Raw genomic sequence first — 23,528 nt, 5'->3', positions numbered from 1 at the left:
ATCTGGGAGTTGACCTAATCTTAAAGCTGCCAAGGTTGGAGACCCTGTGTTAAACTACCCATTAACCCTTCTCTGGTTTCTGGCCTTCAACTCCCAGAATTCCTCAGCCAGCTGTTTTGCTGGCTGAGGAATTCTGGGAGTTGAAGTCCACAAGTCTTAAAGCTGCCAAGGTTGGAGACCCTGTGTTAAACTACCCATTAACCCTTCTCTGGTTTCTGGCCTTCAACTCCCAGAATTCCTCAGCCAGCTGTTTTGCTGGCTGAGGAATTCTGGGAGTTGAATCCAAGTCTTAAAGCTGCCAAGGTTGGAGACCCCTGTGTTAAACTACCCATTAACCCTTCTCTGGTTTCCCGTGACTTTCTCACAGCCAGAAAAAAAGAAAGTTTTTGCAAAGGAACCTGAGAGGTCAGTCGCTGGATCCCGCTATCAGATTCCCCATTTTGGGCTGAAATTGTCGGGGAGGGGGAGACAGAAGGGGAGGGGACCCTGGGAAAACCCTGCTCTCGTCACAGGCTGTCTTTCCCCTTTTTTTGTCTTCCTTTGTCCGAAAATGCAGGCTGATAAGCCACAAGGAAGCCATATGCGGCCTGGAGATAAGCTAATTAAGTGACGGGCAGATGCTGCAGAGAAAGAAAACACACACACACACACACAAAACACACAACACACCCCTTTTCTTTTGCTTCTGACCAGGAGCTCTCCGGATTCGCCAAGGACAAAATTGGAAATGATGCTGACGGATTCGGGAGGGAAGTCCTGGGGGACCGGAGCCAGGATTGTGGGTTGAAGAGAGGGATACACACTCTATGAGATGAGAATAGAAAATTTGGGAGGTGGGGTGGGGTGGAGGGAATCCATAAATTCAGCCTGCAGGGTTTGGGTTCGGCGTTCAGGGCTCAGCATTTCTGATAGAAACCTGGTTAGTTTCCAGCAGATTTTGCACTTCAGAATGAATCCTTTGCTCTCTAAGTAAATCCTTGCAGTCTAGAAAGTGGGATGTTGGCCATGGCAGGGAGGACAGTTGAAAAGAGAGAGGGAGAGAGAGAGAGGGAGAGAAAGAGAGAGAGAGTCCAATCTCTTCTTGAAGATCTCAAGTGATGGTGCTCCCACAACTTCCGAAAGCAACTTCTGTTCCATGGGTTGATTGTTCTCGCTGTTAGAAAGTTTCTCCTTGTTTCCAGGTTGAATCTCTCCTTGTTCAGTTTCCATCCATTATTCCTTGTCTGGCTTCAGCTGCTTTGGAGAATAGCTTGATCCCTTTCTCCTCTCTGTGGCAGCCCCTCAAATATTGGAAGACTTCTATCCTGTCTCCCCTGGTCCTTCTCTTCCCTAGACTAGCCAGGGCCAGTTCCTGCAACCGTTCATCGTATGTTTTAGTGTCATCATCCTGGTTGCTCTTCTCTGCACTTTTTCTAGAGTCTCAACCTCTTTTTTTACAGTGTGGTGACCAAAACTGCATGCAGTACTCTAGGTGTGGCCTTACTGAGGCTTTTTAGTTTTTGTACTCAGAGAGCAGATGGAAGGACCACTTGTGTGTGAAATTGTTGTGGTGTAAGATGTGGCTGCTGTCGGGCTCCGAGTACTGACCTGCTTATTTTGGAGTTCATCATCTCTGATGGGGCTCGGTTGGTGGAGGTGACTGTGGGGAGATCCGTCACGCGCCAGCCATTGTCTCAACATCTTTTTTATAATGTGGTGACCAAAACTGGATGCAGGACTCTAGCTGTGGTCTTACTAAGGCTTTATAGAGTGGGTATTAGTACTTCCCTTGATCTCTATTATATCCCTCTGTTAATGCAATTTAGGATTGCGTTGGCTTTTTGGGCTGCTCCTGCACACTGCCAGCTCCTATGTAGCTGGTTGTCCACTAAGACTCCACGATCCCTCTCCCAGTTCCTGCTATTGAGCCTGGTTTCACCCAGTCTATATGTGTCCTTTGGGTTTTTCTTGCCTAAGTGTAGGACTTTACTTTTCTCTATACTGAATTTCATTTTGTTAGATAGGGCCCAGTGTTCTAGTCTGTCAAGATCCATCTGGATCTTGAGCCTATCTTCTTGGGTGTTAGCTATTCCTGCCAGCTTAGTATCATCTGCAAATTTGGTAAGTTTGCCCTGCCAGTGTTGGTGGGAGTGGTTTTTTCCCTAAGAAGTTCCTAAATTGGGGTATTTTTATCTGATTGTTTGTTTGTCTGGTGTTAATCCCTGTTTATCTGAGCATTGGCTGCTGGAGAAGATTATGTGGAGTTCTTACTGCACTCTTCCCTTGACGGTTTGCGTGTAGACATTTTGTTACCCAGCTAGGTAACACCGTCACTTCCTCTGCATGAAACAGCTTGCTCCGTCGGTGTTAGTTGGGATACGGTTTTCTCCTAGGTAGTGACTTGATTTCGGTCTTGTTTTCTGCTCCGTTGTTTGTCTGGTGTTCATCTCAGTGTTGTCTGCTGGAGAAGATATGTGGAGACCTTGGTGCACTCCACCCTTGGTTGTCCGCTTGCAGGCATTTCATTCCCCAACTAGGTAACACCATCAACGCTAGAGGGGAGTGGGGTGCTCTCTGACTCGGCAGCTTTCTTGGAAGACATTTCATTACCCAACTAGGCAACATCATCAGTGCTAGTGTGTGTGTTCTCCGTTATTAGCTCGCCTCGCCCAATATTGGCCAGGGTGTATTTTCCTTTTTGGTTGTGCTTTAATTAGGGTGCATTGTTTTCTGCTCGATGGAGAATCCCGCCGAAAACAATTGATGGAGGATCAAACAGAAAACAACTGATGGAGATTGATTGGAGAAAATGATTGACAATCAGACTGAGAGTCTGTCAGTCAAGGGTTCAGAAAGAAAGCTCGATCGGGAAGACGGTGGGAGTCAGCATTTTCTGTGATGTAATCTCAGTTCAGTTCAGAATAGATCTGGAAGGGACCTTGGAGGTCTTCTAGTCCAGCCCTCTGCTCAAGCAGGAGACCCTACGCCAGGGATGGCTGACCTTTTTGTCGTCGTGTGCCGACAGTGTGAGTGTGTGCATGTGCACATGCGTGCCTGCATCCATAATGCAATGTGCGCATGACATCCCTGTGTGCACACACACACACGTGCATGCACGGCAGATACCCAAAAATCAGCTGGCTGGCGGGCTAGTCTTAAAATCGCAATACCCAATACTACTAACTAGAGCATACAAAACATTTGCTAGACCAATACTCGAATACAGCTCATCCGTCTGGAACCCACATTACGTATCTGATATTAATACAGTTGAGAAAGTCCAGAAAGATTTCACAAGAAGAGTTCTCCACTCCTCTACTCTTTGCAGAATACCTTATGCCACCAGACTCGAAATTCTAGACCTAGAAAACCTAGAACTACGCCGCCTTCAGTCCGATCTAAGTATAGGATATAAAAATCATGCATTGCAATCACTTACCTGTCAATGAATACTTCAGCTTCAACCATAACAACACAAGAGCACACAATAGATACAAACTCAAGGTTAACCGCACCAAGCTTGATTGCAGGAAATACGACTTCAGCAACAGAGTGGTCAATGTCTGGAATCCTCTACCTGACTCTGTGATTTCTTCCCCAAACCCCCAAACTTTTAACCTTAGACTTTCTACTATTGACCTCGCCCCTTTCCTAAGAGGTCCGTAGGGGGAGTGCATAAGCGCACCAACGTGCCTACCGTCCCTGTCCTATTGTTTCTTTTTATTTTCTTATATGTATCCATGTATTCATAACTATGTTTTAACTTATACCTATTATCTTGTGATTGACAAACCAAATAAAATAAAAATCTAAAAAAAAAATGCTGATTGATCCTTATTGCATCAGCCTTACAGCAGCTGGTCAGCTCTTAAAACTCAATACCTTAACAGCCGAGAACAGCTGCTGGGATGCTCTGAGGAAGGATGTAGTTCAGGGTTGAGCTGTGGGGTCCTTGGTGTTCTCTGAGCTTGGTTGCTTTCTTGCAGACGTCTCACTACCAGCCTAGGTAACACCATCAGTGTTAGAAGGGAGTGAGTTTGCTCTCTGTCTATATACAGCACAAGCTTCTTCTAAGGAGGAGGAGGAGGAGGAGGAGGTGGTCATCCTTGGTGCTTTCTGAGCTTGGTTGTTTTCTTGCAGACGTCTCACTACCAGCCTAGGTAACATCATCAGTGCCAGAAGGGAGTGGGGTTTACTCTCTACAAATGACTTGCCCTGTCAGTTTTGGTGGCGTTTTCTCGGTGGTTCCTTGGTTAAGCTGTTGTTTGCTACTTGGTGGTCGGCCTGGTGTTAATCTTGGTGTCGATCCCTGCTTATTTGGGGTTTACTTGCTGTCAAGGAAGTGTCTCAAAGAGAAGAGGTGCCTCAAAGCAGACAATTTAAAAAGCAAAAAAGGAAGCAAAAAGACTTTAACAAAAAAAAAAAAAAACCTCCTCGACAGAAATGAGCACCCAGAGAAGCAGGGGTTGATACCAGACAAACAAACGGTAAACAATGCCCCAGTCAAGGAACGACCAACTAAGACAAATCATCAAACAGTAAACAAGAACCTAATCATTTGAACCACCGAGATCCCTCTCACCAACACTGACCCTTGTATATAAACACAGAGAGAAAAAACCCCACCCCGTTCTAGCACTGATGATGTTGCCTAGCTGGGTGATGAAATGTTTGCAAGACGACAAGCCCGCTCAGAGAGCCCCAAGGACCTCACAGAAGGATGATTCCCAGCAGTTTTCTCTCCAGTCTTGCCCTCATCATCTTCTTCTTCTTCTTCTTCTTTTCCTTGTTGCAGGAATGTGCTGGCGAGCCCCTCTTTTCCCTCTTCTGCGCCATCAAACAGCAAATGGAGAAAGGTCCCATTGACGCCATCACGGGAGAAGCCCGCTATTCCTTGAGTGAAGACAAACTCATCCGGCAACAGATCGACTACAAGACCCTGGTGAGCGATGGGGGTGCCTGAAAAAGGAGATTATCAGGGCCCAGGAAAGGGGGAGGGAGACAGCGTTCCGCTTGGGACCCAAAGGAAACAGAGATGGATGGATGGATGGATGGATGGATGGATAGATAGATAGATAGATAGATAGATAGATAGATAGATAGATAGATAGATAGAAAACAATTTGAGTTTGCAAGAAAATAAGATGGTCATGCAATAGACTTGCAGCACAAAAATGTTGCCCTTTGATGTCAACTAGATGGCCCTCATCCAGATACAGGTACAGATTAACAGAGGTTGGAAGGGACCTTGTAGGTCATCTAGTCCAACCCCCCCGCCCAAGCAGACCCTACGCCATTTCTGACAGATGGCAGTTTTCCCCGAATTAGTTGTCATAAATTTCTCCGAATTAATTGTCATAAATTTCCCTGAATTAATTATCATAAATTTCCCCCGAATTAATTATCATAAATTTCCCCCGAATTAAGTGTCATAAATTTCCCCCAATTGATTGTCTTAAATACATGCCAGTTGCCCGGTGCTTAAATTTTGACACGTGACCCTGGGGGGATAATTGTAAGAGTGAAAACTGGCCATAAGTCACTTATTTCAATGCTGTGGTAATGGACACAAAATTCGTGATTGTAAATCGAGGTTGTAAATCAAGAAATGTGTAACTGGACCGTTGGATAAAAATCTTAAGAAAAATCTTCCGTTTTTGTGGGATTGTATAGAGCACAGTGTTTTTGAGGGAGAAACTATTAAATAGATAATTTTTTTAAGTAAATCTTTTGAGGCCAGGCTGCAAAATGAAGGTTCCTGTGAACATGCTGATATTTTGCCACTCGTATCTTTGAACAATCACTAAACGAATGATCGTAAGTCCAGGACTACCTGTGTTGTTTACTGAAAGATGATAAGATAAGGTAGGGTAGGGTAAGGTAAGGTAAGGTAAGGTAAGATAAATAGGAAGGGAGGGGAGGAGAAGGGAGGGAGGAGAGGAGAGAAGAGAAGAGAGAGGGGGAGAGAGAAGAGAAGAGAAGAGAAGAGAAGAGAAGAGAAGAGAAGAGAAGAGAAGAGAAGAGAAGAGAAGAGAATATGGAATAGAAGAGAAGAGAAGGGAAGAGAAGAGAAGAGAATACGGAAGAGAAGAGAAGAGAAGAGAAGAGAAGAGAAGAGAAGAGAAGAGAAGAGAAGAGAATATGGAATAGAAGAGAAGAGAAGGGAAGAGAAGAGAAGAGAGAACATGGAAGAGAAGAGAAGAGAAGAGAAGAGAAGAGAAGAGAAGAGAAGAGAAGAGAAGAGAAGAGAAGAGAAGAGAAGAGAATATGGAATAGAAGAGAAGAGAAGGGAAGAGAAGAGAAGAGAAGATGGAAGAGAAGAGAAGAGAAGAGAAGAGAAGAGAAGAGAAGAGAAGAGAAGAGAAAACTTTTATTGTCATTTTTTCCCCTGTGGGCACTCTGGCACATGTTAAAAATGAAAATTCTGTTGCCTGCTCTCCAAAGCACACACATACATAACACACATATAGATATGCTATATAATATACCTACACCCTAACACAGACCTTCCCGGGTTCCCCAACTTTCTCGGGGGGGAAAGAGGGGATGATTTTGTCAGAGGGGAAAGCACATGTGTGTGTTTGTGTACATGTGTGCACACCAGCACCCATGATGTTGATGCTCCCACAAGTGGAGCTGTCTGCCTCCCTTTGAGGAGTTTTATACTGTGGGCGTCAGAAAGAGAAAAGGGCTGAGAAAATATCTACAGACCCCTCACATCCTGGACATAAACTGTTTCAATTTCTACCCTCAAAATGACGCTATGGAGCATTGCATGCCAAAACAACTAGACACAAAGACAGTTTTTTATCCCTCGTGCCATCATTCTGCTAAGCACCTAGCTCTCACAGTACTGTCTTATGTCTAAGGATATTTAGCTATATAATAAGGCTGTTTTACTGTTATTCTTCTCATCTTTCCACTACTTTCTGCTATTCGTATCTTATGATTTTATTACTCCGTTGTTGGTATGCTCACTAGAGCTTGTGCACCAGAGATGAATTCCTTGTGTGTCCAATCACACTTGGCCAATAAAGAGGATTCTTCTACAGTATTGATATCAAAGTTTAGTGCAGAGCAAAGAGGGAGGGAGAAATGGAGAAAGGAAAGAAGGAAAGAGACAGGGAGAAATAGAAGGGAGGAGGGAAACACGGAAAGGGAAAAGAAGAGGGGAAGGGAAGAAAAGGAAGAAGGGAGGCAAAGAGAAAAGGAAAGGAAAGGGAGAAGAGATGGAAAAAGGAAGGGAAGGAAAGGGAAGGAAGAAGGGAGGAAAAAGGAAAGGAAAGGAAGAAGGGAGGAGATGGGAGGGAAAGAGAAAAGGAAAGGAAAGGGAGAAGAGATGGAAAAAGGAAGGGAAGGAAAGGGAAGGAAGAAGGGAGGAAAAAGGAAAGGAAAGGAAGAAGGGAGGAGAAAGGAAAGGGAAAGAGAAAAGGAAAGGGAAGGGAGAAGAGATGGAAAAAGAAAAGGAAGGAAAAGGAGAAGAGATGGAAAAAGAAAAGGAAGGAAAAGAAAGGAAGAAGGGAGGAAAAAGGAAAGGAAAGGAAGAAGGGAGGAGAAGGGAAGGAAAGAGAAAAGGAAAGGAAAGGGAGAAGAGATGGAAAAAAGAAAAGGAAGGAAAAGAAAGGAAGAAGGGAGGAAAAAGGAAAGGAAGGAAAGGAAGAAGGAGGAGAAGGGAGGGAAAGAGAAAAGGAAAGGAAAGGGAGAAGAGATGGAAAAAAGAAAAGGAAGGAAAAGAAAGGAAGAAGGGAGGAAAAAGGAAAGGAAAGGAAGAAGGGAGGAGAAGGGAAGGAAAGAGAAAAGGAAAGGAAAGGGAGAAGAGATGGAAAAGAAAAGGAAGGAAAAGAAAGGAAGAAGGAGGAAAAAGGAAAGGAAAGGAAGAAGGGAGGAGAAGGGAAGAGAAAAGGAAAGGGAAGGGAGAAGAGATGGAAAAAGAAAAGGAAGGAAAAGAAAGGAAGAAGGGAGGAAAAAGGAAAGGAAAGGAAGAAGGGAGGAGAAGGGAAGGAAAGAGAAAAGGAAAGGAAAGGGAGAAGAGATGGAAAAAGAAAAGGAAGGAAAAGAAAGGAAGAAGGGAGGAAAAAGGAAAGGAAAGGAAGAAGGGAGGAGAAGGGAGGGAAAGAGAAAAGGAAAGGAAAGGGAGAAGAGATGGAAAAAGAAAAGGAAGGAAAGGAAAGGAAGAAGGGAGGAAAAAGGAAAGGAAAGGAAGAAGGGAGGAAAAAGGAAAGGAAAGGAAGAAGGGAGGAGAAGGGAAGGAAAGAGAAAAGGAAAGGAAAGGGAGAAGAGATGGAAAAAGAAAAGGAAGGAAAAGAAAGGAAGAAGGGAGGAAAAAGGAAAGGAAAGGAAGAAGGGAGGAGAAGGGAAGGAAAGAGAAAAGGAAAGGAAAGGGAGAAGAGATGGAAAAAGAAAAGGAAGGAAAAGAAAGGAAGAAGGGAGGAAAAAGGAAAGGGAAAGAGAAAAGGAAAGGGAAGGGAGAAGAGATGGAAAAAGAAAAGGAAGGAAAAGAAAGGAAGAAGGGAGGAAAAAGGAAAGGAAAGGAAGAAGGGAGGAGAAAGGAAAGGGAAGAAAAAGAAAAGGAAGGAAAAGAAAGGAAGAAGGGAGGAGAAAGGAAAGGAAAGGAAGAAGAAAGCTCTTTTGGCTGATGGTTCCATTTCTCCTCAGCTATAAGCTTCCCTCTTTCACTCAGGCGCGTTTGATGTTAATCAGCTTTGCCTCTTAACATCTCAAGAGCAGGCAAATCTATCCTGATAGGAATCTTAGCAGATATATTGAGATCCATTTCACTGGGGAGATTAAAGGCAGAAAGAAAGCGGATGAAGAAAGCATTTTCCTTTAGCCCCATTCTTTGGGAGCCGCGGAGGAAAGGGGGGGAGGGAACGACCCAGACACCGATGTGGATTTTCCTCCCCTGGAACAGCAATTCCAATCATAAGATTAAGAGGAGGAGGAGGAGGAGGAGGAGGAGAAGGTTCCATGGCTTTCTGGTGTTTTCCATGCTGCATTCTTCCAGGGCTTTTTTAAAAATTCCTTGGAAGACATTCATTGCATGATAGAACAAACAAAACAACCCCGGTGGGTGGTCAAAAAAGTCAAGATGGCATCTCTCGCCATGTGACCAGAGGCCCCGCCCCGTTTTCACTGTTGCCGTGACGCAGGTTAAAAAAAAATGGGCTTAGCATCAATCACATGATCACGATCGTACCTTCTTGACTGTACAGCTAGGCCTCCACTGACAAGCGGTTGCTTAGCGACCGTTTGAAGCTATAACAGACTCCCCCAAAAGATTCTCTTTCCTGTCCCACAGTCACATGACTCCCATTTCGAGTGCTTGGCCACTGAACGCTCTCTATTTGCATCAGTTTGCAGCATCCTCTAGTTGGGTGACCACAATTTACAATGTTTTTGCCAAAAAAAAAAACCAGCATTTACTTCCAATTTGGGGCCAAATAAATGCCCATGGCTAACGATGGGTTCATTTTATGATTGCGGTGTTCAGTTAATGAGACGTGGTTGCGTCATGACCCACAATCCTCACGAAAAGGTTCCATTATAAGTGGTGAGATTCCATTTTTTTTTTTACTACTGGTTCTGTGGGCGTGGCTTGGTAGGTGTGGCATGACTTGGTGGGCGTGGCTTGGTGGGCTGTGGCAGGGGAAGGTTACTGCAAAATCCCCATTCCCTCCCCCACCCCACTAACCTGCTTTCCAGCTCCGTTCTCCTGTGCAGGGCAACCAAAGAGCTAGCCGATCAGCTGGGACTCAATGGGAGGCAGAGAATAGAGAATTCCCCCAGCATAGCATAGCATAGCATAGCATAGCATAGCATAGCATAGCATAGCATAGCATAGCATAGCATAGCATAGCAATACATATATTGCTATATTGTGTGTGTATGTGTGCAGGTCTAGGTGTGTTGGGGTCTTTTCCTGTATAAGATTAACGGTATCTTGGCCAAGATACTCTTAATCTTACACGGGAAAAGACCCGAACACACCTATATACCTGTACCCGTGAAAATCTACGAAGATAGATAGATAGATAGATAGATAGATAGATAGATAGATAGATATAGATTCAGTTTGTTCGGTATTTTCCTCGTCATTATAGTTGTGCTTTAAAGTTGTAGCAACGTTTCGGCAGAATCTCATCTGCCGAAATCAATACAGAAGCCTGATGATGGCAGATGAGATTCTGCCAAACGTTGTTACAACTTTAAAAGCACAACTATAATGACCTGGGAAAATACCCGAACAAAGCTGAATGCCATACATATAAGTAGCCGCAAAACTTAAGAAAACTATATATACATATACATATACATATACATATACATATACATATACATATACATATATATATATATATATATATATATATACACATACATACATACATACATACATACATACATATATATATCACTCTCTCCCCCCTCCCTCTCTCCCTCTCTCTCCCTCTCCCCTCTTTCTCTTTCCCTCCCTCTCTCTTCTCTCTCCCTCTCTCTCTTTCTCTCTCTCCCTCTCTTCCCTTTCCCTTTCTCTCTATCTGCCTCCCTCCCCCCCTCCCTCTCCCCTCCCTCTCTCTTTCTGTCCCTCCTCTCACTTTCTCTCTTTCTCTCTCTTTCTCTCCCTCCCTCCCTCTCCTTCTCCCCTCCCTCCCTCCCTTCCACAAACCATAACTAGGCAGTGCAGAATAATACTTTGTTTTGAATTCTCAGATTCTTTCCAACCTATTTCTGAAGAAATTATTAGTGTAGTAACCTCCTCTTCCTCTTCCCTTTTCTCTTTCTCCCCTCAAAGACTTGAGGGATTTGAGCTCACAAATCTCAAGGTAATGGAATTTTCCAAGCCTGGGAATAAAGAACGGGACATTTGCAAAACACCGCAGAAACACAAAATGCAGGAATTTTCCTTTCCTGTCTCATAACTGCTAGCCAGCTTCCCCTTAAATCAAAAGCGAGCACCTGAAAAGAGATCAAAGGCATTGTGGAGGATCTATCTTAACACACCGCTGATCAAATAAGGGCTACAGAACACATGTACTCAGTTTTCAAGGTTCTCTAATATAATCCTCTTTTCTTTGCAGTGAACTTGGCAGAACCTAGATTGTTTTGTTATTGTTAAGGAGTTTGATACTCTGTCCCGGGGAGAAGGCGTTGCATTAGTTCTAGGGTGGCAATAAATCCCTCAATGTGATATCTCTTTTACTGACTGGCGTGTTGTATCAAGAGGCAAAAGATCTCGTGAACCGCGGTCCCCCTTCAACAAATGTGTAGAACAGCTAGAGTCTTGTGAAGGGGCTGGTGGCAAGCTAGATGTCCTTGACAGACCAGGATTGATAGAATTGGATAATCAGGAGAAGGATTCCAGCTGACAAAATCTCTCCGGAAAACGTAGAGATCACGAGATTGCCCATAAGTATTCTAGATGGCGTCTTCCCTCAAGTAAACAGCAGAAATGGGAGTTAACAGATAACGGATAATCAGAGTTGGAAGGGACCTTATAGGTCATCTAGTCCACCACCACCCCAAACAGGAGACCCTACACCATTTCTGACAGGTGCCAGTCCAATTTCTTCTTGAAAGACTCAAGTGATGCAGCTCCAACCACTTCCGAGGGCAACTTTTGTTCCATTGGTTGATTATTCTCACTGTCAGGAAATTCCTCCAAATTTCAGGTTGAATCTCTCCTTGTTCAGTTTCCATCCATTATTCCTTGTCTGGCCTTCGGGTGCCTTGGAGACAGTGGTGGGATTCAATTTTTTTTACTACCGGTTCTGTAGGCGTGGCTTTGTTGGTGTGGCTTGGTGGGCGTGGCAGGGGAAGGATACTGTAAAATCCCCATTCCCTCCCCCATCCCACTAACCTGCTTTCCAGCTCCATTCTCCTGTGCAGGGCAATCAAAGAAGATCCAGCCGATCAGCTGGGACTCAGTGAGAAGCAGAGAATAGATGTGGGCTGGGCCATTTCAGAGGTGCGATTTGCTGGTTCTCCAAACTACTCAAAATTTCCACTACTGGTCCTCCAGAACTGGTCAGAACCAACTGAATACCTGCTTGGAGAATAGCTTGACCCCTTCCTCCTCTCTGTGGCAGCCCCTCAAATACTGGAAGACTGCTATCCTGTCTCCCCTGGTCCTTCTCTTCCCTAGACCAGCCATGCCCAGTTCTTGCAACCATTCATCGTATGTTTTAGTGTCATTATCCTGGTTGCTCTTCTCTGTACTTTTTCTAGAGTCTCAACCTCTTTTTTTTATAGTGTGGTGACCAAAACTGGATGCAGTACTCTAGGTGTGGCCTTACTATGGCTTTATAGTTTTTGTACTCAGAGAGCAGATGGAAGGACCACTTGTGTGTGAAATTGTTGTGGTGTAAGATGTGGCTGGTGTCGGGCTCCGAGTACTGACCTGCTTACTTTGGAGTCTGTCATCTCTGATGGGGTTCGGTTGGTGGAAGTGACTGTGGGGAGATCCGTCAGGAGCCAGCCATTGCAGGTCCAGAACAGATCAAACCTCCAGCCCTTGGCTTCTCAATGGAGACCAAGGGGAGCAAGTGGCCAGTTTTGAGTTTCTGGGTGTTACCCTAAAAGAGGACCTGACCTGGTGGGGGCTCACATTGTAGCCCTGGTCAAAAGGACCCAGCAGAGATTATGCTATCTGAGACTTCTCAGGAAACAACGGAATGAAAAGCTGCTGGTGACCTTCTACCACTGCACCATAGAGAGCATCTTAACTGACTGCAAATCTGTATGGTTTGCCAATTGCACAGTAGTAGATAGGGCAGCGCTCCAGAGGGTTAATGTCATTGCCCAGAGGACCATTGGTTGTCCTCTCCCCTCTTTGGAAGAGCTTCATAGTTCCCACTGCCTTAAGAAAGTTCAAAGCATTCTCCAAGATCGATCTCATCCCGGGAACCCTTTTTTTGAACTATTACCATCTGGAAGATGGTACAGGAGAATAAAAACAAGGACAAATAGGCTGAAAAACAGCTTCTATCCCAGGGCAGTGGCTCTGTTGAATTCTACTGTATAGTGCAGTGTTGGTGCAGTGTCAGTGGGTTTTCAATTAGATGTGTGGAGTGTGAAGGAGGTGTGTTTGTTTTTATTTTCATGGTCATGATGTGCACTGAAAACGATGTTTGATTTTGTTGTACGAGGTGCAACGACGATAAAGTAAACTAACTAACTAACTAAGGTTTGGGGTGGCAGAGTCCGGAGATCGGCAACCTGACAAGCCACCTGTGAACCACCGGCAGACTGGAGGATGATGGTTAATGTCCACTGATGAGATGTTAAGGGGGAGCGCGTGGTGAGGGTAGCTGTAAAGGTACGGGGTGAGAGAGGATTCCAGGCAGCTAATAGGTTGGGAATAGATGATAGTCAGGTAATGACAGCCCAGGATTAAGGAGCGCAGTGCAATTAAGAGTCGGATGGTTGTGTATTTTGGTTGTAAATTTTTGTTCCGATCCCATTAAAAGGTGGGTGTGACTGGATGGGTGTGGCTTTTTTTGGCAGCAAACCCCTGTTTGGGGGCCTTCTGGGCCTCAGGGAAGCCTCCTTGGGGGGGGGGGCATTTTTCCACCAACATCAACACAAGATAAACTCAAGTTTGTTCCCAGCAAACACCATTCTCAGCTTGCATCTCTTTTAAACTCTCTTCCCAGATGCAGCTAATGAAGGGAATCAGGGCCCTTTCCTCCCCCGTAAGCCACATTGCTCCCTTCTCTGTTCTTCCCTGAGTGCCCTAGGATGAAGCGGGGGTGGGCCTGGATCTTCCTCCGAATTCCCTCTCCCTTGCTCCACCTCTCCCCTACTCTGCCCAGCCAGACTTTGCCCTTCCCCAGTTTCCTCCACAGCCAACAGAGCCACACTCCCACTCCCTGTCAGCTGTTCGTCTTCCTCCTCAGATTCAGACTCCAACATGGGCATGAAAGTTATGTATTCAGGGGTCCTGGAGGCAGAAGTTTAGAATCAGTTCTCTTTCAGGGAGCACCAATAACCACCTATCTGCCTCTGAAAAACTGTCACATTCCCAGGATATTTTATAGATACTCCTCGACTTATAGCACAGTTGAGCCCAAAATTTCTGTTGTTGCTAAATGAGTCATTCGTATAGTGAGCTTTGGCCCCATTTTATGACCTTTCTTGGCACAGTTGTTAATTGAATCACTGCAGTTATCAAGTCAGTCACACGCTTGTTAAGTGAATCTGGCTTCCCCTGTTGTCTTTGCTCGTCAGAAAGTCACAAAAGGGGATCGCGTGACCCCAGGACACTGCGCCCGTCATAAATACAAATCCATCACCAAGTTGCCTGAACTTGGCTTGCGTGTCTGTGGGGGGATGCTGCAATGGTCGTAAGTGTGAAAGATGGTCCTAAGTCATTTTTTTCCCAGTGCTCTCATAACTTTGAATGGTCATTAAGTGAACCGTTGTAAGTTGAGGACTACCTGTAGTCTTAAGGTGGTTTGATATGCAGGTGCCAAGAAATCTGAAGATATTTAGGTAAAGCCACAAAGCACCAAGAAATAAAATGAAACATGTCACGCGGTGCTGGGATTCAAGCATTTTTACTTCCAGTTCTGCGGGCGTGGCTTGGTGGGTGTGGCTTGGCGGGCATAGCAGGGGAAGGATACTGTAAATCTCCATTCCCTCCCCACCCCGCTAACCTGCTTTCCAGCTCCGTTCTCCTATTTCAGGGGAACCAAAGGAGACCCAGCCAATGTTCTGACCCAACTGGGTTCCCAAAGAACAAACACAGACAAAGGCAGCAGCCCCCACCTTTTAAGGTTTAATATAGGGTTTAATTCTGTTCTGAAGGCTGCTTTCCGAAATAATTAGCTCCGACAAGAAAGAGCCTTGCCAAGTTGTTCGTCAAGGCTGCCAAAAACCCAGAGATAAGAACTAATTTACACGATTCTCCAAACACGAATGAAGTTGTCCACCAGTTGGGCTTCAGAGCTTCTTTGCTGTCTGCAAAGAACGCTTCTCCAAACCTGGCTTTTATCCTCCTGAGGGAGGAGCCATTACCTTGCAGCCTTACTCTTGAGTCGCCTGCGCTGCTGTAATCATTCTTTCCCCTGAGCAATTCTTCGTGCACGCGCACTTGGCACAGGCTCCTCGGGAACCTCCTCGTCACTGCTGCCAGCCCTCACAATCTCTGAAGGCAGCCATCCACTCCCTGATGGTCCTGGCCCCTCATCTGAGTCCTCACTCTCCTCAGTCATCTGCACCTGCTGCCGGCTGACCACAACAGCCTATCAGCTGGGACTCAGGAAGCAGAGAAGAGATGGGGGCGGGGCCAGTCAGAGGCGGTATGTGCCGGCTCTCCAAACTACTCACAATTTCTGCTTCCAGTTCTCCAGAACTGGTTAGAACCAGCTGAAGCCCACCTCTGATGTCAACAGAGTTAAAGGCACAGGCCTCTTGCATTCCGAAGGTTGCTTATTTGTATTGATTGATTGATTGATTTTGTCAAATGCTTACGATATAATATAATGAAGAATAAACATAAGTTTAAATACAGGAAATAGGAACAAATAATTGGGGACAATAGGACACGGACGGTAGGCACGATTGCGCGCTTATGCACGCCCCCTTACAGACCTCTTAGCAATGGGGTGAGGTCCACAGAGGTTAGTTTGAGGGTAAAGGATTGTGGGGGTTTGAGCAGGTGACAACAAGAATCAGGTAGTGAATTCCAGGCACTGACCACTCTGTGGCTGAAATCGTACTTCCTGCAATCGAGTTTGGAGTGGTTTACATTTAGTTTATATCTGTTGTGTTCTCTTGTGTTGTTGAAATATTCATTAACTGGTAAGATGTTGTAACATATGATTTTATGTACTATGCTTAAGTCCAATCTTAGCTGACATAGTTCAAGGTTGTCTAAGCCTAGAATCTCAACCCTGGGGCTGTAGGGTATTCTGTTGCGAACAGAGGTGTGTAATACTCTTCTTGTAAAATACTTCTGGACTCACTCAGTTGTATTTATGTCTGATATACAGTGCAGATTCCAGATAGTGGAACTTGCTTGCTACCCTATTTTAAACAACAGACGGCGTGTCATTGTTGGGCAGTTGCGTGCCGTGATCCTCCACAAGAAACATCCTCCACAAGAAACAATTATGCCAGCAGTTTGTGTGCGTGCGTGTGTTTTCTTAACCACACAATTCCTTGGAGGATGGTTTATTTGCTTCCCCTTATTTGCAATTAATGCAACAAGGGGTATTTCCCTGTCGAGACAACATCACCAAGGTTGCTTACAGTCAAATTATATTAATTTGAAGCCAAAGCTAACGTTCAGATGTTTGCTTTTCAAAAGCAACCGTTTATAAGAAAGAAAGAAGAAAGGGAGAGAAGGAAAAGAGAGAGAGAGAGAGAGAGAGAGAGAGAGAGAAATGTCCCTTGAAGCTGGGTGACAGATCTCCTTTTCAAAGTTGTTTCTAAGGTGCGTTAAATTTAGGGACGTGCATAATTTATTTATTTTTTTAAAAAAATCATCTGGGTTTGAAGAAATGGAATTTGGAGCTTCAGATAAATATATCTGAAGCAGCCACCCAATCTTTCCTCTGTGCAGTGAATACAGGGAGTATTCACTGCACAGTAGACTTATAATGCTTATTCCAACTCATAAAATAGTTCTATGGTCTTGGGGAGATGGGTTCGAAAGAGCAGTGCAGCAGCTTGGAAACTGAAAGTGCATTCCATAAATAGTTTTTCAAAGATAGTAACTAGGTGACTGAAGTTTCTGCAGCACAAAATTCTAATTGGAGAGCATGATTGATGACTCTTGGCTATGGATGTGTCCCATTGGAGAATATGATTTACGATACATCCAGGGGGTGGGGGGAAAACCAGGGTCAAGGGAGACAATGAATGATGTGTCTCAGAGTCGGCTACACCCAGGCAGTGCTGGCTTGTTAACTCCCCAATAAATCCTTTTGAAGTTTTGGAAGTTTGGCTTGTGACTCATGATTTAATTGGGGTAATTGTCGGAATCCTGACAGGTTCATTTAATGACTGTTTGAAATTATAACGGCACCGAAAAAGTGACTTACAACAGTGTTTTTTTTCTTACATTTGTGACCATTGCAGCATCCCCACAGTCACATGATCAAAACTGAGATGCTTGGCAACCGACTCGTATTTATGACGATTGCAGCGTCCTGGGAGTCATGATTGGCAAAAGTCAAGAGGGAAACCAGATTCACTTAACAACTGTGTTATTCCCTTAACAACTGCAGTGATTCACTTAACCACTGCGGCCAGGGAGGTCGTAAAATGGGGACAAATCTCACAACAACGGTCTTGCTTAGCGGCGGGAAGTTTGGGCAGAGTTGTGGAAAGAAACGTGTGTTTGTTCCCCTTAATGGTGAACTGGATCACTTAGTGACAAGCTGCCGTTTGAGAGCTTATACGAAAAGCAGTTTTTTTTTCTCCAAGTAATAAATACTATCCTTAATTGGATAATGACCTAGATATTAACATGAATAATGACCTAGATATTAGCAAGGAGAACACTTATTCCTTTTATCCGGAACCAATGCATTCCAAAATGTAACCTATATCTTATATATAACTTCTGGAATTCCTCATACCTTACAAAATCAACCACAAAATTTCCTTAATACACGTAGCATACTGTTATGTGCAGAGGTGGTAGTCAGCCAGTTCTGACCAGTTCTGGAGAACCGGTAGCAGAAATTTGGAGTAGTTTGGAGAACCGGAAAACCCCACCTCTGACTGGCCCCGCCAACCCCATCTCTTCTCTGCCTCCCATTGAGTCCCAGCGGATCGGCTGGGTCTTCTTTGGTTTCCCTGCACAGGAGAACTGTTGTAGTTAGCTGGCAGCAGGTGAAGACGGCTGAGGAGAGTGAGGACTTAGATGACAGGCCGGGACCATTAGGGGCTGCTGCCTTCAGAGATTGTGAGGGCTGGCAGCAGCGATGAGGAGGTTCCCGAGGAGCCTGTGCCAAGTGCGCGTGAGAGCAGGGCTGCTCGCAGGAAAGAGCAACTGCAGCAGCACGGGTGACTCGGGAGTAAGGCTGCAAAGTAATGGCCCCCTCCTTCAAGAAGATAAAGCCAGCTGTGAATCGGACGTTCTTTGCAGGAAGCAAAGACGTTTTGAAACTCGAGCCTCGTTGACATTGCAGTATCTTAGTTGGTATTTGAAGACTTCTTGTGTCGTGAAATATTTCTAGGTAACCTTATCTGTTATTCTTGGCAGCCTCGCACAGTTTTGGCGAGGCTTGTGCTTATCAAAGTTAATCAGTTTGCAGCAGCCTTTTAACCGGGGATTCGTGAGAAGCATTAAAAGGTTTCTGTTCCCTTTGGTTCGTGTTTGTTTGATTGGAAAAGAGTTTGGGTCAGAACAAGAACGGAGCTGGAAAGCAGGTTAGTGGGATGGGGAAGGAATGGGGATTTTGCAGTATCCTTCCCCTGCCACGCCCACCAGAACCGTGTAAAATATTGAACCCACAAGATCCTTACCAGTATTTTACATATTACTATTTTTTTACTCCTTTTTTGTTGCTTCCTGAAATAAGCAAGAAATTATAGCTAAATGGGAAATTAAACGTGAAGCCGAGCAGTTGTCCCAAAGGTAGTTTTTTTCAAAGAGGCAACTGCGCTTCTTGGTTTTTCCTTGAAGTTGTTTTGCTTCTCACCCAAGAAGCTTCTTCAGTTCTGATGGAATGATGGAGGATGGAAGGATTTATATTCCTTGCAGTTATCTGTTCGTTAGTACTGCTTCTGAGCGTTGTTGAGGCCACTTGGAGGTTTATCTGTGCCCTCGGGGTCACCTGAATAGTGCAAATGGGTGTGGAAGCTTCTTGGAAGTGCTAACGGGATAACACTGGAGGACTGAGAATCTCCATAGACAAGTCTGGCAGTTGTGTAAAGACAATGAGGTTCTCATGACATGTTAAACCTGGGTAAATGAAACACAATGGTGGTTTCACTAATGCTTCTTGGGCGAGAAGCGAAATGTCTTCCCAAAAACCCAAGAAAATTCAGTGGCTTCTTGAAATAGCGCCGTTGGGACAACCGTGTCCTGGATGATGGAGAATCTCCATAGTGGTGTTCGCCTAACACAGGGGTGTCAAACTCAAGGCCCATGGGCCAAATTCAGCCCATATGGCTCACCAGGCGCTGCCCTAGAAACAGGAGAGGAGGAAAGGGAAAGAGGAAAGAAAAAGAAAAAGAAGGGAAGATGGAAAAAAGAGGAAGGACGGAAAGATAAGGAAAGAAGGAAAGGAAGAAGAAAGGGGAAGGAAGGAAGGAAGGAAGGAAGGAAGGAAGGAAGGAAGGAAGGAAGGAAGGAAGGTTGGTTAGAATGAGAAGGAGGGAAGATCTGAGGGGAAGTCCTGCCTTCGTACTTGGCCACCATAGGTGCCCCTGACTTGAGTGATGTTGAGCTGGCCACACCCACCCTAGCCACACCCATCCTGGCCACACCTACCCTGGCCCTGGTGCAGCCCTCAATGAAATCCAGTTTGGCACCCCTGACTGTTCTGACTCAGACCTTGTTCCAAGGAAACAAACACAGAACAGAGGTAACAGCAAAACCTTTTAACGATTCTTTACGAATTCCGTTCCTTCCTGGTGAAAAGGCTGTTTCAAACTAATTGTCTCTGATAAGAATGAGCCTTGCCAAGGTTGTTCGAGGCTGCCAAGAACACTAGATAAAGTTGCCAAGAAATATTTCAAACACAAAGAGTCTCCATACACAAACTAAGGGAGTCCGAACATCCACAAGGCTTGAGTGCAAAAACGTCTTTGCTTCCTGCAAAGAACTCTGGCTTCTCAGCTGGCTTTTTTCTCTGAAGGGAGGGGGCATTACCTTGCAGCCTTACTCCTGAGTTGCCTGTGCTGCTGCAGCTGCTCTTTCCTACAAGCAGCCGTGCGCACACATGCACTGTGCATAGGCTCCTCGGGAACCTCTTCATCACTGCTGCCAGCCTCCACAATCTCCGAAGGCAGCACTCCACTCGCTGATGGTCCTGGCCCCATCCCAGGCCTGTCCTCTGAGTCCTCGCTCTCCGTGACCTCAGCCATCTGCACCTGCTGCCGGCGAACCACAACACTGACAAAACATATCCAGTTATAATGGCTTTGTTCACACTTGGTTGGGTTGCCTGCGATATATTGAAACCATATATTTCCATCACCACTTTAATCCAATGTCGAATTTTGTCCAAACTCCACCCAAATGTATTACTTACAAAGTTCTAGACCACAGTCTGATATGTTTCCTTTCTTTCAACCAACCTTCTACAGGTCCTGAGTTGCGTGAATCCTGATAATGTCAACACCCCTGAGATTCCAGTGAAGATCTTGAACTGTGACACCATCACCCAAGTGAAGGAGAAGTTCCTGGATGCCATCTTCAAGAACGTGCCTTGTTCTCATCGGCCCAAAGCTGCAGATATGGATCTTGGTGCGTTGAGTGTCTTCTTAGATCAATGGAAATGGACAAATCATGGAAGCCGTCCATGCATTCATAGAATCATGTTGTGTTATTCAGGTTCTGCCCCGGACAGAATTCAGGTTCTCGTATTCAGGTTCTGCCCCGGACAGAATTCAGGTTCTCGTATTCAGGTTCTGCCCTGGACAGAATTCAGGTTCTCGTATTCAGGTTCTGCCCTGGACAGAATTCAGGTTCTCGTATTCAGGTTCTGCCCTGGACAGAATTCAGGTTCTCGTATTCAGGTTCTGCCCTGGACAGAATTCAGGTTCTCGTATTCAGGTTCTGCCCTGGACAGAAAATGCTCCTTCTTGGGCATTTGGGGGTAATGACATATCGGAAATTAAAACCTCACCTTAGTTAGGAGAGATGGCTAGGTTTGGGGCAGGATGGGAAGGGATGGGATGGGATGGAATGGAATGGAATGGAATGGAATGGAATGGAATGGAATGGAATGGAATGGAATGGAATGGAATGGAATGGAATGGAATAGAATAGAATAGAATAGAATAGAATAGAATAGAATATAATAGAATAGAATAGAATAGAATAGAATAACAGAGTTGGAAAGGACCTTGGAGGTCTTCTAGTCCAACCTCTTGCCTAGGTAGGAAACCCTACACCACTTCAGACAAATGGTTATCCAACATCTATTTAAAAACGTCCAGTGTTGGAGCATTCGCAACTTCTGGAGGCAAGTTGTTCCACTGGTTAATTGTTCTAACTGTCAGGAAATTTCTCCATAGCTCTAAGTTGTTTCTCTCCTTGATTAGTTTCCACCCGTTGCTTCTTGTCCTGTTCTCGGGTGTTTTGGAGAATAGCTTGACCCCGCTCTTCTTTGGGGCAAGAAAAAAATCATAAAGTATCGGGACTTACAAATTGAAGTTGAGCGACTTTGGGAAAAAAAATTGTGTGTTATCCCAATTGTAATTGGAGCCCTTGGAGCAATACTTAAAGGGCTGCCTCGCTATTTGGAAATCCTGAATTTGTCAGACTTGAATACCCTGATTCTACAAAAAAAAAAAAACCACCCTATTTGGAACAGCTTATATCCTCCAACGCTACCTGAACAGTTCCTAGGTCCTTGGTTAGGACTCGAGCTGTTGAGCAACCAACCAGCCCCAAAGGCTGTGAATCTCACTAAAGATTAAATAATAATAGTAATCATAATCATCATCTCTATTAACCATTTAAGAGAAAGGGCAGTTGCCAGTATCCATCTGTGTCCATTTGTGTGTCTATGTGTCTGTCTCTGTTTGTGTGTGTGTGTGTGTCTGTCTGTCTGTCTGTCTCTGTCTCTGTCTCTCTCTCTCTCTCTCTCTGTCCTTGAAATGTGATCATGTGGAGGAAGGTCAGCCATGTCAATTTATAGGAGGAGCCCGAAGGATGCTGGGCACTGAGACTCACTTTGAGCCCCAGACAATCTGGGGGAAAAAGTTGTTGACTGCTATTTGATCGCTGATGTCATGCAGGAGAGCCAGCGAAATTATCCTCCCTCCTGACATAAACCTCGTCTGCCTTTTCTCTCTCCCTCTCCCACCAGAGAGATGCGCTCATCAGGGTGAAGGTGGCATGAAAGGCAAAACTGATCAAAGTTTAACATTTTATATTGCTTCGCTGCAAAGCCAGCAGCCGCTTCAGCCATTAAAACTCTTCTTCCACGACATTGACCCCCAAAATTATCTTCAGCTCCAGGCTTATTTTTGAACTTCCCGGCAATTATTTTGTGCCCGAAGCCAAATTCAAAGACCACGATCTCTCGGGCCTGTGGTTCCTTTCTGCCGTGTCCGCGGCAGGCAAGTTCTGATGTCCCACTCGCCATTGTAGTCATATAAACTAACTCAGTTTCTACAAGCCAAGTGAGAGGACCAAAATGGTGCCTGGAATGGCTTGACGGGGTCCTCAGTGCTCTCTGAGATTTATTCCTTTTATTTTATTGATTTAGTTTAGTTTGTCAAGCATGCGTGAGAAAACAAGTATAAGCATGAACATAACATATAAACATATACCGTATTTCCCCATGTATAAGCCACCCCTTTTTTCCAAAATTTTCAAGCCCAAAAAGTAGGGGGGTGGCATATACAAAGCAGGTACACTTTTTATACGTGAAAAATGCATAAAATAATAAAGTAGGAATAAACTGGTTTTCCAGCAGTATGCTATACTTTTTTGTAAAAATTGTACGTGATGATACGATTACGAGTGCGAGTACGCAATAGAAATGCATACGCTAGGCATCGGCCTGAATGCTTCGTTCCTACTCTCGTTCCGATCGTGGATTGCTAGCGTCGCACGCACTTTCGCGTCATGACCGAAGTTGTAGATCTAGACGTCGAATTTTGTTTCTTTGTAAATTGTCTTTCTTCATAACTTGTTTCTCTAATAAAATATTTTTTTCAAAACTTCACAGTCCAAAAATTGGGGGGGGTGGCTTATACAAAGGGGGTGCTTATACATGGGGAAATACGGTACGTGTCAACGGGTATAAGTATATACATAATCAAAGAGTATGAATAAATGGGAACAGTAGGACAGGAACGGTAGGCACGCTGGTGCACTTATGCATGCTCCCTTACAGACCTCTTAGGAATGGGGTGAGGTCCACAGTAGACAGTTTAAAGTTAAAGTTTTTGGGGTTTGAGGATGTAACAACAGAGTCAGGTAGTGAGTTCCAGGCATTGACCGCTCTGTTGCTGAAGTCGTATTTTCTGCCATCGAGTTTGGAGTAGTTTACTTTGAGTTTGTATCTATTGCTTGCCCGTGTGTTATTGTGGCTAAAGCTGAAGTAGTCGTTGACAGGTAGCACATTGTAGCAGACAATTTTGTGGACTAAGTTTAGGTCAGATAGTTGTCTAGGTCCATAATTTCAAGCCTGGTGCCATACGGTATTTTTTGGCAAGCTGAGGAGTGCAGTACTCTTCTCGTGAAATACCTCTGGGCTCGTTCAATTGTGTTGGTGGTTTTCTTGCAAGGCGTTTCATGAACCAAACTAGGTTACATCATCAGTGCTAGAAGGATATGCCGTTTAAAGGGTGGGGCAGGAGGAGAGGGAGGAAGAGACGGAGAACAATCAACCCAGGGAACAGAAGTTGACCTC

The 23,528-nt window shown here is 44.9% G+C and overlaps 1 protein-coding gene across 1 annotated transcript in view; it reads left to right on the top strand.

The window, feature by feature from the left end:
- PLXNA4 (plexin A4) overlaps positions 1 to 23,528 on the top strand; it is a 546,538-nt gene that overhangs the window by 479,818 nt on the left and 43,192 nt on the right. Inside the window, exons 24-25 of the mRNA XM_087935355.1 lie at positions 4,775 to 4,921; positions 20,245 to 20,404. Coding sequence (XP_087791481.1) covers positions 4,775 to 4,921; positions 20,245 to 20,404 — 307 coding nt within the window. The remainder of the gene's footprint in view (positions 1 to 4,774; positions 4,922 to 20,244; positions 20,405 to 23,528) is intronic.

This window comes from Pseudonaja textilis, chromosome 5 (assembly GCF_049901715.1).
Source record: "Pseudonaja textilis isolate UNSWEBS1 chromosome 5, rPseTex1.2, whole genome shotgun sequence".
NCBI lineage: Eukaryota > Metazoa > Chordata > Lepidosauria > Squamata > Elapidae > Pseudonaja > Pseudonaja textilis.
This window is presented reverse-complemented; position numbering and strand designations above follow the sequence as displayed.